The 19,568-nt window shown below is 41.4% G+C and overlaps 1 protein-coding gene across 1 annotated transcript; it reads right to left on the reverse strand.

The window, feature by feature from the left end:
• Positions 1 to 4,065: 4,065 nt before the first annotated feature.
• On the reverse strand, positions 4,066 to 8,779 carry pold3 (polymerase (DNA-directed), delta 3, accessory subunit). Its single transcript, XM_047589469.1, has 12 exons — positions 8,646 to 8,779; positions 8,125 to 8,180; positions 7,777 to 7,876; positions 7,657 to 7,696; positions 7,374 to 7,506; positions 7,017 to 7,278; positions 6,838 to 6,910; positions 6,043 to 6,211; positions 5,838 to 5,941; positions 5,544 to 5,629; positions 5,375 to 5,456; positions 4,066 to 4,445 (listed from the first exon to the last, which is right to left on the reverse strand). Exons 1-12 carry the CDS (start codon positions 8,700 to 8,702, stop codon positions 4,249 to 4,251), a joined length of 1,359 nt encoding a protein of 452 aa, XP_047445425.1. The 5' UTR covers positions 8,703 to 8,779; the 3' UTR covers positions 4,066 to 4,248.
• Between the last annotated feature and the right edge of the window lie 10,789 nt (positions 8,780 to 19,568).

Raw genomic sequence — 19,568 nt, forward strand, 5'->3', positions numbered from 1 at the left:
AACAACAGAAAAATAAATAAATAATTCACAGAAAAAAAGTCTGGGATGTAAATAAATGTTTTTATAACCTATAATATAATGTAAGCTTTAAGTTTTATAACGCATGTCTACTTTTATTCATGCTACTTGTCATAGAAGTAACTCGGAGCCGTGCCACTGTAGAAAACTCGCTTCCTTCCACCACTGAGCATAATGTCACCAGTAAGTTCATCCTAATCTAATAAATTAGTCAGACATTGATCTGGGCACTTACAGTAAAACATGATCCTGCACAGGAAACAACGATGACAGTTCTTTAAATCTGTGGAGCAATTAGTATTTTGCCTTGAAATGTTTTTTGCAGCTGATGGATGAAACAACAAAATATGAAAAAAACAGACTGTTACGGTACCAGAACAGAGGCTTAAATCAGTCAGTGGTACACGGTACCATAGAGGAGCCTGCGGTTGTGTAGTAAATTGTCCAAAAGATAACTTAATAATGGAACAAATACACAGATGGGGATATCTCCTTTGGGCTACTTCAACACATTCATGTAGTATTACTATGAAGCCGGCATTTTCATTCGTGTGCAACACTGGTAAAACAATTCTGGGCAAAAAAAAAGGTTCAGTTTTGTGTAGGGGATGTAAGAAACGTGTCTGTAATTATCTGCTCTGACTCATGATGTCAGGGTTTGGGTCCGACTGCTCAGTTACTGGAAAATATGAGTGAAGAAATGAAGACATGTTATATACCTCTTAGATGTGAAGGTTTCTATGAATACTGTGAATGATGTTAACACCGTGGCGGCCGTGTAATCTGTATGAAGACGAACACTGGGGCTATTGTCACGCCCGAAAGCGGATCCGGGCCGCGGCCTGTGACTCAGCTGTCTTCAGGGCCGCGCTCCGTGGAAGCTGCAGCTGTGGGAGCTCCTCCTAAATAAAAAACGCATCACGTCTCATGACCTCACTCGAACAGATGCCACAATGGAAGAAGATGCCAAACCGCGAGGCGGCCTGCGAAACATTTTCCGGCCACTCCCCGAAAAAAAAACACCCAGGGATATCCTTTTTTTCACGTTGTGGCGCTCGGCTAATACAAATACCAGCCCGACTGGCCCGCTTTGTGTGCGCTCACAGAGGGAGCGAAAGGGCGTGGTGCTGCTGCTGCTGCAGGGTAATCTGGTTATCACCGAGCAACAGGTCCCCAAACACCACATTGTCCACTGTTCCTGCAACTATCCAGTAACACAAACATCTATTTAGAATATTATTTATATATATATTTATTTGGGGACCCAACAATGCCATCACCGCCACACACAAACACGCACCTCGCCCTCCCAACTATGTGTACCAAAGAGCTCAGCATCCGACTAAGCCTATTAGCCGACAGCTGTGTCTTGGTTATTACAGTCTCGCGGGGTGTAGATCTGCTTTCAGTGTTAATGCATTAAGCCGCAGTCATCAATGTGTTCACGGGGGCTTAGAAAATGTTATCTCCTCAATGCTATATGGTGCATGTTAGAGGAGGAGGGGGAAAAAAAATTGTCGTTTATCAAGAAAAGTGAGGTTAGAGGTGAAGCTGGGGGCTGGCATTCACTTTAAGACACATTTATAACAATCAGGCAAAACATTATGACCTAATACAGATACTTGATCGGTTTGGGATCTAGTGAATTTGGAGGCAAGGTCAACACCTTGGACGCTGAATTGTCATAATGTTGTGGCTGGTGACTTGTTTCACATGTTTCCTTTTACATATTCCAGCTACACCCCTGGTGACACTGACAGCTTCAGTTACATGTCACTTAACGTTGCAACTGGGTCTAATTTAGATTCATCTCTAATAAAAATACATCATCGTCGTCATCATCGTCCTTCTGAGGTTGATTATATTTTAAAGCAGTAATCTGACTCTGCTGATGGAAGGAGAGTGCGTTTCACAGAGGATCACTGCCTGACGTTTCCCTGCAGCCAAGGACCAGAACAAACAGACTCAGAAGCTGTCATAAACTCTGCTTTTCTTCAAATCCAATATTTGTAATTAGTAACTTAACTTAAAAAAAAAAAAAAAAACTTAGAGACAAACAAACAATGATTCTGATTGATGTGCCATTATTATGGCACCGCCAGAGCCTATTTAATGGCTCTGGCCTGGGGCTTTGGTAAGCAAAACAAATGTGTGGACTCACTGATCAGCCATAACATTATGACCACCTGCCTGTGTTTACCTTCTTCTTCTTCTGTGACCAGCTTTCTCGGATGCAGCGGTTGTGGTGGATGCGCACACGCGTTGTCAGATTAAAAAGTCCAGAGAAAATCGCATTATCTGGGTATCTTAAAATGAAAATGAGAACTCCGATTTAAATAGGAGCAACGTGCACTTAAGTTCTCCTTTTATAGTCCAATTAAGGCAATAATTCATTTTTTTTTTTTTACATGCATGTATATTTACTGAGTCACTGCTGGTAGTGACACTTAGCTCCAGCCCCAACAGCAACAGCAGAAAGTCCCATGTAATTAATGAGCGAGACCCTGTTTGACAAAAGTGTTAAAAAATGCATTGCAGCTATAAGAGAACGCTGCTACTTAGCTAGCTAATTAGTCTGAAATGCTTGGTCCTGGCTGTTTATAGAGTAAAGTGTGAACTCTTTTTTCTATCTTTGGTACGACTTCCTTCTGGATCATCAACTGTAAAACAGGAGCTGAGCTCATTCACATGACGTACAAATAGATAGATTTTCAGTCTTTGTTAGCGGTTTGTGAAGTTTTGTGCTCATGCTCTAAGTTCGCTTACATCTTGTGCACCTCGTGGGGGCTAAGCCTCCCCTGTCCTTAAAACCTAGTGACGGCCCTGCCTCGAACTAATGGACGATTGCACCGTCTGTCGCACATTTGCATTTGCACACAAAACACTTTAGCTGTTTTTCTTATTGCGTGACTCCTCGGACAAATTATTTTCCCTGTGGGGCTCAATAAAGCGACCTTGAAGGTGTGTTGTGGCATCTGTCACTCAACACATTTGCTTCAGATCCTTTGTGTTGTAAGTTGTGTTGACGTGGGGCCTGCATCGATCAGCCTTGTTTGTCCAGCACGTCCCACAGATGCTCGACTGGAGCGAGATCTGGGGAATTCGGAGGCCAAGTCGGCGCCGTGACCTCGTTGTTGTGCTCCTCAAATCATTCCTGGACCTTGTTTTTTTGGGTTTGTGCCACACTGTTCCTGTGAAAGCCTGTAAATGGTTTTGCAACAATGCTTTGGGTCAAAGTAACATCCACATGAACGACAGGGCCCATCAGTGAGCCCATTGGAAGCTCACTTTTGTCCTCCCTTGGTTCACTTTTGATAGATACTGAAGACTGTAACACTGGAGAACAGTGGGGACGAGTGGGTCGACGCTCTGACCCAGTCATCAAGCCATCACAGCCTTGTTGAAAACTCTCAAATCCACTTGTCCATTTTTTCCTGCTTCTAAATTCAACTTCAAGGACAAAATGTTCCCTTGTGTCCTGATATTTCGCAGTCACAGACAGGAGCCATAACAAGCACATAATCAGCATTATTCACTTCTAATAACAGCTGATCTGTGTACATGTTTGTTCATGTTGTTTTTCATACTGCTCCAATTCAGAAGTGGAATTCTTTGCTTTCTGTGTGTTTTCAATGATTTGCACAAAATTGAAATGCCTTTAGTTTTATCCTCCTCCAGACAACATAAAAACAGGCTTAAAGACAGTAAAAATCACTGCTTTACATCCAGTATGAAGGAGTAAAGAGTATCTGCCAGGACACAAGGTACAAGAGGACAAATTCCTAATGATAAATAATAATAAATATCCCTCAAAGCTTGTGGAGATGCCCAAAAAAGAATATAAAAGGTGAAACAGCAGCATAAGGAGCTTCCTTTGGTAAATAAGAGTGCAAGCAGAAGTACTTCATTAATTCATGAAACTAATTAAAATAGACAACCAACAGAAGCTCTTAATGTGAGTTGAATGACAAACATTGATGCATTTCAGGTCCTGACAGTAAACAGCAAGCATCATTTTTAACTTGGAATAAAAAGTCAGCAATAAAGTTTAGGTTCAAAGTTTTAATCTTTATTGAATAGACATGTGTTCACAGCGAGGAAATGGTAAAATACAGTAAAATGAGAAAATACTCTCGAGTCTTTAACAGAAGTGCTTTGATGTCCTGGAATTGTCCACGTGAGTCAGTCGAAGTTTACATCAGTGCCTGTAGAAGAGTCATCATCCCACATTTACTTCTTTTGGAAAAATCCCATAATAGAAGCTTGTTTACTTCCTTTATTTGCGTTCGCCGACGTTTTCTTCTGACTTTTCTTCTCGTCGTCTTTGCTCCTCGACGGCAGCTTCGCTCTGACGGGTGCTTGTTTGGAGGGTTTGAAATCGTCCTCTGATTCAGAGTAAGATTCGCTCTCGTAGCCTTTTTCAGTGACTGTCGACGACATAAAAAAAAACTCGAGTTAGAGATGAACTAATAAGCTCACGGAGCACGAGAGGGGGGAGTTTAAACTGTTTTCTGTTTGGAGATTTTTCTGGTGAAGGGTAAATTTATGTCTAATAAAGACACAATATGAAACTACATACAAGTACTTTGTCAAAATGTCACTGCCACACATATTTAATGCAGCTACTGAAAAGTGTTAACTAACATGTGATGTCACAGCCAGTGAAGTCTCCATGGTTACGGCCACTGAGTGGCAGAAAGTGACAGTTGATCATGGAGATTAGCAGCATTAGTTTGAATCACAGGCTTTAATAGCATCTAAATTATAAAATTAATTAAAACAAAAGGTGAAGAGCTGTTAATTGACTGTACTAACAGATTTTTAAAAGCAGTCAGAGATATATTTTTATAGATATCTGCCAAAGACAAGAGATGTAAATTGATCGCTGCGTTACTAAGGAACAACTGGAATCCAGACACAGAAACCTGGTGTTGTGGTTCATATTTAGTGTCAGGTAATATTAATTTATGCTGTATTTTTAGATGAAGTCAAACCTTAAGTGACTTCTTTAGTTACGCATTGTATGGATAACGTTACTTCTCAGTAAAGCTCTTAGCGTTAGCATCTTTTATTTAGCTACACTTATCATAACTGAAACCAACTTGGACTAACTGGAACCAACTGGAACCAACTGGAACCAACAGGAACCAACTGGAACTAACTGGAACTAACTGGAACTAACTGGAACTAACTGGAACTAACTGCCATTGGAGCTCATCCTTTAGTATCAGTGTAGTATTCCCTGGTGTTGAGATCAGGTCCATATAAATACCAAGATAAATTATTTCTGGCCACCTTTGTTGTTGTCCAGCACCAAAGTTTTTAAATCAGGTTTAAAGTAATTAGTTTTTCATACCGATGCATCCTTCATCATCCACAAACGTACGAGACTTCAGGACTCGTCTCCTCTTCCTTATCTTAGTGTTAGAGTTTCCCTCCTGTAGAATAATAATAAATAATAAATAAAAATAATAATAATAATAATAATGAAAGCAATAACAGGATTTGCTGTTTCAGACACTTACATGTGGACGTGAGACAGACTCGACCTCCTTTTTAGGACTTGGTGATTTTTCTTTTGTTTCCATGGGCTGTGGAGAATCTGGAATGACTGAAGAAAAATGACTAAAATTACTCATGAGACACGTTTAAAATCCCTCTTTTATCCCACGTCGTGATGATAAACAAATACTAATCCTTTAAACTACAGACAGTCACAGAGGAGAGCTCAACTACATTTATGTGTTTTACTCATGATCAGGTGTGTTTTAACCTCCCTGTAGTGTTTAAAAGACAAACAGATAATAAAAGGTGCTGACCGTCTTCGTCACTGCTGTCTGATACAGGTTTCTTAATCCTTCGCCGCTTTTTCTTCTCCATTTTCTCCTCCTCGCTGTCAGAATCTTTTATCCGCTTCGTTTTGCTGAAAACAAAAAAAGAAAAAATAAAGTGATTCTCATCTTTTGACTATTTAAATAGTAGTATTTGGGTGCATGTTGTTGTAAATCTGAATATAAACCAAACCTCCTGGAGTCTTTCTTAGTGTCCTTCTGTGGCTCCACTGCAGCAGCTTCTTGTTTCTCCTCGGCTCGTGAACTCGGCCGTTGCTGCTCCGCTGTGGACGCTGACGCCGACGACGACACCGACGTCTCGGCTGCTTCCTCCACCTTTGCGCTTTTTTTCTCTGGTTTCTCTAAAGAAGTGAGCGGTAATGATTAGCGTCGACTCCTCTGTGTCATATAGGAAGAGGTTCTGCAGCTCGGTCCTTACTTTTTGGGAACATGTCAGTTTGAAAATGTGATGCTTGAACTATTTTCATGTAAATGTTACAGGCTTTAAATGATCTGCACGTCACTGCATTTGCATTTTATGGTCTCAGCTTTTATGGAAACATGGCCGTGTGGTTTTAATCGAAAAAAGCCTCTAGGATCAGTTGTACAGCATCAAATACGGATGAGTATAATCAGGGTTTCTGCAGGTTTGAAGTTTAAGATTTTTTAAAGAGCATTATGGGTCAGATTTAAAACCTGCACGAAGTAAGGAAAATAAGGAAAAAATCGGAATCACTTTTAAAATAACAAAATTTATCGTCATTCAACTCAGGACGTCCCTGGGGTGGTCTCCACTACTGAGGGACAGAAACATATGACTTTAATGATCCACACCGGGTCAAAGTAGCTTAATGGTTACAGAAAGATGAGCTGTTGTAGAGCTAGACAGAGCAGGTTTTGTAGTTTTGTAGCATTCACTATTTTTCCACTTTTTAAGGTCTTAAATTGGGATTATTAGACTTCAACCAACACATACGATCGTACTCACTTGCTGTTTGACTCCCAAAGAAGTTCATCATGTGATTGGCCTTTGGAGCTGGTTTGCTTTTGGAATCATCAGCCTAAAAATATGAAAAATACTTATTAACATTTAAAGAAGTTCCTCTTCTACTCTGGAGACTAATCAATTACAACAACAACAACATAAAAAAAGAGAGGATGTCATACCACAGGTGGGTCTTCTTTCTGTTCAGACTTTATCTCTTTGCTGCTTTCCTGATTCTTCGGCGCAGGCTTATTTCCAAACATTCCCATGATGCCTTTTTGCGGCTTGGCCGGCGGTTTTGAAGCCAGACCACAATGTCCGTTCATGCCGTTCATGGGTTTTTTGCTTTCGGGCTCTGGTGTAGGAGGACGCTGCTTTTCCCTCGTCTGCTGCAGCTCCAGAGAAGACATGGGAACCGCACCGGCACAGCGGATGGCGCTGTATCTACAAAACCGAGGAAAGTCGGACCAGTTAGATCACGTCTCACTGAGGTAAAATATCGATCACTCTGAGCATAAGATGACATGACATCCACGTACTTGTGGCAGTCTTTGAGATTGTCTTTCACGGCATCATAGTCAACGCTGTAGAGGGGACCGCTGTCTTTCAATAAAGCTTTCTGGACACTGTAGACATGGACGCTCACAATCGGGCTCATCTTGGCTTTGTAATCTGAAGAACAAAACAGTGGAAGTCACATTGTTGCCTCGTCAACGACAAATATATACTTAAATGAGCAAATATATAAAGAAAACTCAAATGCACAGTGCTCAGAAGAGGCGATAGTTAGAATAACTGTGGTGGAAAATTACATTTACACACCTTCCAACTGCTCCTCTCTGACGACTGACACCTTGTGACTCTGCAAAGCAAACGTAGCGTCAAAGGAAATCAAACTGTAGCAGCAGGTTTGTGCATCTAGATAAAAGTCTTGTTACTCACGGTGTGACCGTTGTCCACAAACTTCCCCGACACGAGATATGTGGCGTGGAGCTGAGCCGAACTTTCCTTCCTCTTGTGATCAAGGTAATGGAAGAGCATCCTGATAAACAAAAGACACCTTGAATGCCACGATACTTAAATTAATAAGAAATGCCAAACACACCACAGGGTTTGGTGCTTTGCTTTGTCATTTGGGTCTTGGACAGTTAGTCAGAAAGCCAAAAATATTACAAAGATGCCATCTTAAGTCTCTAGGAAAATAATGAGACATTTTTCTGACAATTAAATCACCAAACTAAAGGTTGCATTTTATTTTTTTCAATATAAACATTGAAACAGACCACTTACTGTTTAGCTGTGTTGACATGAACTCCAAGAGTGAGACTGAGCCATTTATAGGTCACCTGTACACAAAACACATAAAACAACTTTTAGTTTCGATTCACGTTCGGCTATGACAAAATAAAATATGTATTATTATGCCAGGCTGTCCGGGTGAAGAAAGAAGAGCAGCATAAACGACTCTCAGCCTTTCATTGTAGTTCCACTTGGCGGTTAGCAGCACCCACTAGAACTAAGTCACTCAACTGTAACATTTTACGATTTTAATTCAATTAAATGGTATTTTGGCATAAAAGATCATAAGCCGAATTCACCCAAAGACATAAAAAAATCGTGCTAATTAACAATTGTTTACATTGCATTATAAACATTGTCAATAAATCATGAAAATATTAAATGGGCACGTTTTTGAACGTAGTTCCGCATACAATCATGCCGCGGCTAGCGCACTTTCTAACGCTATTAACTGACATTAGCGTAACCATAACAACCACCTCACAAAAAGACAAGGTCAAAGGCGCGCTTACAATTTTGTCGTGATCGTTGACAAATTCGTCAATGTTGTCCAAATACAGCTCGTCCATTTTGAGACGTTTTGTTTTAGCGAAGCCCACTACTGATTTAACTGCGCGGGAAGGGAGTTTATTTACTTCCTGTTTCATGTCACGTGTCTGTATCCACTTCCGGTAAGGGAGGCTGCAGGCTGACCTCTACAGGTCAAACGAGGCTACAGCAATAAAACGAGTGAACATTTAGATTTATAATAATAATAGAATTTTATATTAAATTGTTACTCCACTACTAATATTATTACTATTTTTATTATTATTATTAATAATAATCAATCAAATGTTTTTATATATCACGTTTCAGAACAACTGAATGCAAAAGAAATTACATTTTGATTGCCAAAAATGTATAAAAAGAGGAACAAACAACAACAACAAAAGGACTTGGAGACTAAAGGCACAATGGGAAAATGATAAGAATAAGGATATAAGCAAATAAAAATATAGAAACACTCAAAATTAAGTTAAATAATAATACAAAAACAAGTAAATAAATAAGTAAATAAAAATAAATAAAAAAAATAATAATAATAAGGGATGTTTAATTTACTCAGTGAACTGATATGAGACCTGCTCAAGTGTCTCTCTGGTGTGAATTAATGGGTCAGAAGTATTAAGGTTGTGTGCATGTTAGAGGTTTCTCGTAGATTTTATTTTTACGCAATCGCCAGGAACCATACATCCAGTACTGGATTTCACAGATAAAAAAATACACATCAAAGTTTTGAATTTAAGATGTAATCTCTCCGCGAAAGCTCAGAAAGCAATCTCAGTGTTTAACACCTGAAGTGCCTGGAGGTGATAATGAGAGTCAGGTACCCAGCAGGCGTCAGGAGTTACACAGATACATTCAGACAGACAGCTACGGTCACGGTCGGATGAAGTTCTCACACCGTGGATGTGACAGCTATCATCGTCACATGTAAAAATAGCTGTCACCTTAGACTTTTCACTGCCAACGCAATCCATCAACCTGACGCACTCAGACACACACATGTGCTAAATGTCAGACTCACGTGTGCTTTCGATGGCTTTCAGATTGCGCGTTTGGACTAATCAGATCTAACATTTGAAAGCAACTTGGGGAGACCAGCAGGCGTCAAGTTTTTAGAGCATTAGTACTAAAATCTAAAATCACCAGATCTTCGATGCCTGATCTGGGCTAAACTTTGATAAGGGATGATAATGGTTGCAAAGATTGGCAGCATTGTGACTTTTCCACTGCTGCTTTTGTGATAATACATTCCAACCGCTTTTCCACAGAAACGATATATCTATTCTCAGAAAAGTGCACAATGAATGCGTCGAATGTCTCCCTTGATGCTTCCAGACTCATTTCAGAGGCACCCCTTCACCAAACAGGCCGCAGGATCCCCTCCACTCAGAGTCCTGATTGGTTTTATGATTTAAAAATGGCCAAATGCCGATAGCTCAGAGAGGAAGTTATCTCCTTAAATCCATGGCTGCCAACTTTCTCAAACTGCTGTCACACCTCCCATTGCAGCGCTCTGGGAAGCAGAAATGTGTGAAATAACAGCGCGATGGATCAGAGGATGCACGCAGCCAACAACTGGCACGCTGTGCGACCTCCCACGGGTGCCTGCTTCCGAAAGCTCCGACTGTTTTTCATGTCAGGAACTTCGCTTTGATGCGCTCCAGAACACGGGTGAACATCTGACAATATGTTTTCATGCGCAAACATCGACCGAGAGGATTGTTGTCATTAGATCAGACGTCAGATCTGAATTGTAATCGTCTGCTCGGCAGGCGGGAAGGGAGTGTAACTGTAGGCGTATGGAAAATTTACAACCCAAACATGTTTTATACATCTTCTCAGCATGCCGCGGGGAAGAAGAATAAACCACGAGTGTAGTTTGAGAAGACGCTGTGGGAAGGAAGGGTTCGTGTTGAACACATTTATTTTTTTAATTCCACATCATGCAGGGTCAACGAAGGGCCACCTAGGACTAGGCGTATCGATATAAATATCGATAGTATCGATATAAATATCGATAGTATCGATATCGTTGCCAGTATCGATATCAGATCGATACTGGCATGATAAAATCGATACTTTGTTACAGTTCTCTCTTTGTTTTCTTAACCTCTCTTCTCATTTAGCGCCAAATAACATGTGAAAAGATTAAAATGCACAATGCAATGCATGTGACATGTTACACTTTTGGTTTATAACACAACATACAGCTATTGTCTTTAAAGAAATACACTTGTGCCATTAAATACATAAGAAACGCACGCATAAAATATACTTATTCATTTGCATATACCACAAGTTTGTCTTGAAGTGAATCTTTTACATTAACTTTGTAGTTGGTGCTGTAAAATTTGACTTTTTAACATGGAGGTCTATGGGGATTTGCTCCCTTTTGGAGCCTCAAGTGGCCACTCGATGAACTGCAGTTTTTGCACTTGCTATGGGCTTCATCGTTCACACGTGGAGGATGCAGCCTGATTTTACACCAATACAGAGAAATATAACTCAGGATGCAATTAGATAGTCCTCCAACCAATCAGAACCATTTGGATGCAAACAAACGCATCACCGCACAAATCTTGAAAACAATTATGTTACTGGCATTGCAGTTTTTTGCCAAAGAATAATCAGTTTCCAACAGAGTGCCTCCAGATCAACATAAACAATTATAATGTCTTCACCCGTTTAACAATAGAGCTAAATATTTAATGAACAGCGTGTTTTATCAGTCGTTGAGTTCAGCAACCATTCACTTCTGCTCAGTCCCAGCCTCTTTGATCCGTCGACCCTGCAGCCGTCAGTGTTGTTTCCCAACCGCCCGGCTGCCTCCACTCTGAATTCTAATGAACCGGCTCCGTGTCGTTGACTTTGTGTACCCGCGACGCGAGCGCTTTTCTGCCAACATTGAAATTACACGGTAGCTGTTGCTGCTGCTGCCGCCGCCGCTCCTCCACAGAGAGGCTGTTGTGGCTGCGCCCCAGGCCCAGGGTCAAGCTCCATCAGCGGGGACCATCATTAGCCGCCTCTCGGAGGAGCCGCTCCCCTCTCCCCCGTCTGCTCCACTTCACCCCCATCCTCCTCCTCCTCCTCCTCCTCCCCTCCCCAGCCCCTTTGTGGCTCGTGCTGATAAGGCCGAGCTAATATCTGCTCAGTTTCTAGCTGCATGGGGAGCGATAAATCCAGACAGAGCCGCTGTCCGCTCCGTCAGGATAACAGAAACTGGATTCTAGCCTCGGGGCTATTGTTGCTCTACGACGGAGGACGCTGTATGTACAGGTGAAATCATCGCCGGGGCGCTTTGAACAAAACAACACACCGTGAAGGGTTGACAATACCTGTGCCATAAACAAAATGCTACGGTTTCAGCCCAGAGTGTCAAAACGTCCTTCAGAAATATAATAAACACTGATATATAGAAGTTCACCTGCTGCCTTAAAAATGTGAGTAAATGCAACTGACTCAACTCAAAGAGCTGATTTACAACTAAGCTGAGAGCACTAATGTCTTGGTGACTAACGGCATGTTTTAAAGTTATATGTAAACTTCAGACAGATTCATCTCACATCTTGCCAGAAAATGTAACATTTATTTTTATTTTGACCATTTAGAGAGGAGGAAATTAAACTTTAATCCAACAAAGACAGCCAACAAAGTGAATTTTAGTCTTTTTTTTGTTTGTTTGTTTCAAAGGTATCATTATTTAATAGTAATTTGCCTAATTAAAGAATGCCCCATCCATCTACTGCTCTCTCTGCTTTGGCTCATATAGCTGACGCTAGTCACCATCGCCTTCCACAGTCACTGCTGCAGACAAGTGGCTTGTGACAAACCCCTCACATCACCACCACCGTCACTTCGGCTCAGGTGACGACTAAAGAGGCTCCGTCCCAGCAGAGAAACTGGCCCAGACGGCGTGTCACCGTGATTATTCTGAGGGCCTGTGGTTATGAGCTGGGGGAGACTCTTCAGCATGTATTTAACATGAGCCCACGCTTAAGGAGGGTCCCCCTGCAGTGGAAGACATCCTATATCATCCCTGTAACAAAAAAAGTCACAACCGAGTGTGTTGAATGACTAATCCTAAGCCATGACGAGTCCAAACACATGACAAACCTCAATTACATCACATGACTAGCACCATAACATGACTAACTCCAACACTAACCCATGATTAAACCTAACCCATAAATAAACCTAACCCTAACTCTAACCCAGGGCCGGGCAATTATTTTCTACAGGGGAACACATGAAAAATCTGAACTGTCTTGGAAGACCAAACCAACAATAACTTGAACTTTATTCTGCTCAATATTAGTTTTCTCCCCTTGTAAAAAGTAGTAAATTACATATTTTGATAAGCTGCTACTGGCAATCACACGTATAAGAATATTCTGTAAATATTTATGCAAATTTCTGAATTGTGGTATAGGTCGAAAATAATCCCATAAAAGCAATTCATTGTTTAAAACAACAACAATCATTACATCACATCACCTTTATTTTTAACTTGTCAATCTTCACAAATACTGAAAAGGTGTTTTCTTGTTCAGTGAGAAAAATCCAGTCTGTCTCGGGCTTGAACACGTGCATTGAAATCCGGCTGAATGTCTGAGGTGGCTGTGGGAAGGAAAGCTGAGAAATGACCGTCGGTGATGGAGGATCTGTGTCTGGTTAAACTTCATCACTGAGAATGTCTGCTCACATACGTTGGTAGATCCGAAGAGAACCACGATCCTCTGAACGTGTCTCCTCACGTGTGGAAAGCTCTGCCATAAGTGAGTCAGACTGAAAGTCAATGAGTTCCATCTGAGCATCACTGGATGCATTATGCTGCACACTGCAGGTGAAGGGAGAAGAAACCGTGTGCATTTTACTCTCAACTGCTTTGAAGTCTTGAAAACTCACCGTGCAGCGCTTCTAACATGGATGAGTACCTGTGGAGGTGATCAGCTGATGGTGCCGCTTCCTTCAGTGTGTGAGAACACTGTCCCCCATTGGGCTTGAGAGAAGCTGCAACTTTCTCATGAAAGCCTCGACTGCACTGTACATCTCACGCCCTTGCATTGCAGTTTGATATTCAGGTCATTCAACATCAGCAGCAAAACCAGGGTCTGCATCTGAAAGCTGAGGGATGTCATTTCCCTTCTTCACACACACACACACAACTCTCGAATCTCCTCTCTCAGGTGCCAGAAGCCTTTCAGCACTTTCCCCACGATGGGCCACCTGACAGCTGTATGGTGGCTTGTGTCACGATGTTCAGTCTCGTTTTGTCTGTGATTCAATGCTCTTGCTCTGAAGTTGTAGTTAACTGTTTTAGTTACAACATCGACAACATGGTGTGAAGATACGTGTAGGTTTGAAGGGAAGGACCTGAATGCAGGACAAAAGGTGTTTAATGATTAACAAAATGTATGGCAGGAAACTCTGAAACACAAAGCAAAAAAAAAACAAAAAAACTGCAAGACATGAACGTGGTATGGAAGCAAAAAAAACATGGAGACGAGGACATGGAATCACGGCTTAGGGACAAAAGGAAGGCAGAGCAACATATACACAAGGAGGCTCAGGGATGACGAGACACAGGTGAAACTAGTGAGGGCAATGGCACCAGGTGAAACCGATAAGCAATCAACACACAAGGAAACTTAACAAAATAAAACAGGAAACACAAAACAGGACACAGACAGACATCAGATCATGACACAGGGTTCATTTCTGTCACTTTATCCTGCATTCTCTTCAAAAGTCCAACATTTCTCCCCGTCAGATTTAGACAACCATCTGTTGTCACACCTACTAGTTTGACCCATTTCAGTCCCAACTTGTGCATTTACCGCCATTGAGAAATCACTCCCTGGTGTTGTCCCTTCCACTGACTGGATGCAAGCCTGCAGAGATGCCACGTAAGAAGACGAGTAGCCAGGCAGTGTCATGTACAGCTCTCATCCAGAGCCAGGGAAAAACAGTCAAAGTTCACCGCTCTGTACTTCAGCTGAAGCTCCAGATTTCCTGCGATGTCCTCAACCCTCAACGCCTCAAATGCGGCCTTTTTCTTTGGCCAAACATTCGATCAACACTTCTGTTTTGTTAAGGCGAGCCGACATTTTTAACGGGCCAGGGGTAGCTGGCTAGCACCCCGTGTCTGTCTGCAGACAGACGCACATATGTGTAATAATATGTGATAATACATCATGGCTTTTCAAAATAAAAGCAACACAGTTGTATTGCATGCACAGCATAAATACCCGTTCATTTGTGTAAATGACTGACACACCAGACCCCTTCTTCTCAGTGCATTCAACACCACTCAGCCCCTTTTACTGACAGATACACTAACAGACATAGGACTGGGAGGCCTCAGGACTGAACACACCTCGGACTTCAACTACAACACCCAGAGCCACGTCATGTGCAGAAGTTTTCAGATGACACTGCGGTTGTAGGGTGTATCAGGGATGGACAAGAATCTGGTGAACAACTTGGTCTCATGGTGCAGGAAGAGCCACCTTCTTATCAATACAGATAAAACTTAAGACTTGAGGCGGATTTACGGAGGCTCCAGGCTCCACCTGCAGCCTGTAACCATCAAGGAGGAGTGTGTAGAGGTGGATCAGACCTGTAAGTGTCTGGGTCTACAGCTGGGTCACAATCGCTCTATATATCTAACTATAATGATAATAATAATTACAATGGTAAAGCTATTGGGCCTGGTTATTCAGAAATCACTGAGGTGTTGGAAGATGTGATATTCCCATAAGAGGCTGCACATAAGAGGGATCTGCACCACTTCACCCCACTCATGTTTTATATTTTTTAAAAGCCTGTGGACTCTCCTGTTTGGGGTTTAGTCGAACAGTGGAGCAGAATAAGAAGGAGGGATTTACCATAAATCTGGCTGCATTCACCAGTCGCCTGTTTGTCCTCCTGTAATCTCATTCATCTAATCAGGAGTTTCTGAAATTGCTTTTTTGTATTCGAGTAAACAAGCGATTACCATTTTAGCAATACAGGTGTAATTTCTAAATAATATCTGCCTCGTGTTTTTGTTTCTTCAGTGCTGGATGTGACTGTTGTATGATTGCGAATTTAATATCTTTTGTCGGCTTTGCTGAGACTTTTGAAATACTTTGAACTGCACAATCCCTTAAATACTTCTCCTATTTTTATTTGAACTATTACTTTTTTAATCTTATCTATATCCAGAAACATTGTTTTTTTGTGAATGAATGAACTAAGGAGGTCGTCAGGGTGGATGGTAGGTGTACAAGACTCACAACTGGCACAACCAATGGTGACATTAGTGTGATGAGCATAGACTATATAAAGATGGAGGCGGAACAGCTCCTCTAAAGTGAAGCCAAAGCTAGTAGAGCTCCCCCTGGTGTCTGGCTGCAGTATAGGTCATAAGCTCCACCTCCTCCATGTTAGTGGAAGGGACTTGGCCAAACTAAAACACTAAAATACATATTAAATATGTTGTTTTTTTTTTCTCTTTCAAGGATGGTTTCTGTCATTTTCAGTTTGACGCTATAGAAACAGGTATATTGACGACTACCGGTTGCTATGCCAACCACTCCATAAAGCTGTCTGAGAGTTGTAAATAAAATAAAATGTGTATAATCCAACATTTCCTTGTAACTGGTGGAGGTAGAGCAGAGCGTAGTGTTGATTAAAGGGAAGTGGAGACACGTTGTCCATCTTTATACAGTTTTTGGTGACATCCCAGAGTCATGTCACCACACGATGGACTGAGCCATAAATGCTTTAAAACTGCACTATGAACCAATTTGCCAAATATTTAAAGCATTTCATTTTGTATTTTACTCTTGTTTCTAGACATGTAGTTTTCATTAAAATTGCATTCATGGATCCTTTCACACTGATTCAGATCAAGGTTTGGTTTGTTTAACTGGAAATAACTTTTTCTAATGGGTGACGAGCGGTGACACTCGCCTTCAAGTAGTTTGGATTTAGGCAACAATTTATTGACAGTGGTTTAGTTTAATACTTAAAAACACTACAAGTGGATACACTTCTATATAATCTGAGAGAAGGAAAACACTGATTGTTCATTTATTTGCGTCTTACCAGACTCATTAACAAGCAACATTTCCTCATTATCTCATCCAAAAGGATCTAAAATCAGTTTTCAAAGCCTCCTGGACACTGTGAAAAATGAATGTAAAGTGAAATATTTATTGTAAGAAGTCTAAGAAATGTAAAATGAACATCTCTATTGTTATGTTTGAATTACGGGAGCAGAAGTAGCACATTTAGAGTGATTTTATTTTATATTTATTATGGTTCATGGATGCATTCATGTGTGCTTTATGCACATAGTTAACAACGTACTTTAAAACCCAGGAACATACCATGAATATACTCGCCAACATCTAGAATATAGATAATACCTGTGTTTTATTAAACAGGAAGCGCAGTGAAGTGGACATATTGGCTATTTCTGCATCAGAGAAAAAATAATTTTCTCCACCACAGAGACTTGGCTTTAAAAAAATATATAAATATATATAAATATAAATGTCCTTGGTTTGTGTGAAATGACCTGATTGAAGCCAATAATTGTTTTGCTGTTAAAAGAGGCTCATCACCGGCAGGTATTGTCCTTGTGTCACGGCCTCTCGTTCCTCCGACCGGAAAACCATTGCACGGTAATTATCATTAACGTCCTCTCTTTACAAATTCAAACAAGTCTGTCTGATTCTCTGTAACGCAGCACATTTGCTCAGAGAGACGAGGGCAAATATAATCTTCACAGTGGTCAGGAAACACACACTCTCCTTTCAGGACCTCTGCCCTGCTACCACATCTGCATGGTAATCACACTCCACCTAATCTTTAAAACGCACACATAGCGCCCGGCAGGCTTCAATGCTTCGATGCTGACTCCCGCTACTAGAGCTGCATGATGATTACGCTCCATGCAGCGAGCTGCGTGTCGGCTCTCTGCACGCCACCACGCAGCTCATTCATCCAGCCGCCTGACCGCATGAAAAAAGGGGGAGTCTCTGACACTTAGATCTCATCTGCACACAACGCGGCGCGGCTCTAACTACTCTGTGCTGCACAGTGGGAGGCCATGCAGGGTAAGATCTGCACATGCAGCTTGAATGTGACGTTTCTGTCGATGTGTAGGATGGTTGTGATGCTCATCCAACAGCACTTTCCTTCATATAACAGGTACAGATCAAAAGAAGCTGGTTATGGCAGAATGTGCATTTCCTAAACCTTTAAAGCATTTTGTGTATTTTTTGCAACTTGAGCAGTTTAGTTAATTCATTTGAAGTTCAAATTAAACAGTGGACTAACTTCTTAATGTCTTATTAGGTTTTCTGCAGACCAAAACTTCATCACAGAACCGGAGTTTAACCCGAGAGTGGATGTTTAAATGCTCAGTATTTTGTGAAGGGTTAGTGGTTTTCCACCACTATTGGCACTGGGCTTTGATTTAACAAGCGGTTCCGCCTGAGAAGACTAACAGACTACCACGGCTTACTGATTGCTTGGTGCGGCCCCCCCTACTTTAAAAGGGGGATCTAGCTGCAGGCTCCAGCTCTTGGGAGATATGAAAGGTGCAGGATGGATGGAAGTAGAAACAGCAATCTCAAGACTAAGATTTGGACACATTAGACTGAACAAATAGGGAAACAAGACACAGGCAGATGTCATAATTGCAGACAAGACGAAACAATAGATCATGTAATCAAATCCTGCAACAACAAAACATATGAGGTGGAGAGGAGACTTGGTTCAAGACCTCAAACGGACATAAGGATGCCTTTTGATTTGACAGTCATACTGCAACAGAACTCAGGAAGTCAGTGCCATAGATTCATCTTACGTTTTCTTGGTTTAGATTTATTTATTTATTTTTTGTTATTGTTGTTTGTTTTTTGTCCTAGTATTATACATCCTGATCCACACTCCATACCAGGTGGTGGCGGTATTGCACCAGAAAGTTGTTGGCTAAGCACCAATAAAACACAAGAAGAAGAAGAAGAAGAAGAAGAAGAAGAAGAAGAAGGAGGAGGAGGAGGAGGAGGAGGAGGCTCCAGCTCTTGACTTATGTTTGAATGTTATTGCTCGACCGTTGTTTTGATTGGACTGCTCACCTTCATATCGAGACGTGCGGACCATTTTGAGTTGGATTTATTTTAGCAGTGTTGTATGGGCTATATGAGGTACCTTTGTGTTTTTGATGTAGAAGACTGTTCGTCAGGCCTAGTTTTGTTGTATTACTTTCATTTTGTTTTGGCACAATCGCGTCCTCCTAGCCTTCTTTATGACTTTTTGTACTTAAAATAAATTCTGTTTAGATCTTCCTCACACAACGACTCTGCTTCATTGGTTGTCCGTCCCTAGACTCCCCTAAACCTCCTAGGGACGTAACACCCAGGCACTGGTCTTTGAAGTCTTTCTGCGGAAATTCTTCAGACTTAAAAGTGGGCCCTGAGTTGGAAAAGGTTGGGAACTGCTGGACTAACGTACTTCAGGAGCCCTGAAAAATGACTTGTCAATGATTACCAGATCCAACACATCCACTGGTTCCTCTACGCTGTAACGGAAACGGCACGGAGAATGAAGAGGATGGATGAACACACAACTCAAAAGTGGAGTGTTACCACCCAGCTCCAGGGCCGTGACACAAAGTTACAAAAATAAATGTTTCATTTCAATACAAACAAGAGGAAGGAGACAGCTGAGACACGCTGAGCTTGAGGTTGTCCTCTCAGACCTTTTCATCTGTGCCCGTTTATCCACTTGTCCTCAGAAAGTGGCTGATTAGACCCTGAACCACCCAAAACCACAGCGCTGCCACTGAACACTGAACAGGATTAGAAATAACAGCATTATATGTATGAACT

This window comes from Mugil cephalus, chromosome 7 (assembly GCF_022458985.1).
Source record: "Mugil cephalus isolate CIBA_MC_2020 chromosome 7, CIBA_Mcephalus_1.1, whole genome shotgun sequence".
Taxonomy (NCBI): domain Eukaryota; kingdom Metazoa; phylum Chordata; class Actinopteri; order Mugiliformes; family Mugilidae; genus Mugil; species Mugil cephalus.

What these genes read in the sequence shown, in the direction of transcription:
- pold3 (XM_047589469.1), bottom strand. Translation starts at nt 8,702, where the DNA reads ATGGACGAGCTGTATTTGGACAACATTGACGAATTTGTCAACGATCAC. An exon ending in TCAACGATCACGACAAAATT is followed by an intron (nt 8,181 to 8,645) that starts GTAAGCGCGCCT and finishes TTTTGTGTACAG; the next exon opens with GTGACCTATAAATGGCTCAG. An exon ending in AGTCTGTCTCACGTCCACAT is followed by an intron (nt 5,457 to 5,543) that starts GTAAGTGTCTGA and finishes ATTATTCTACAG; the next exon opens with GAGGGAAACTCTAACACTAA.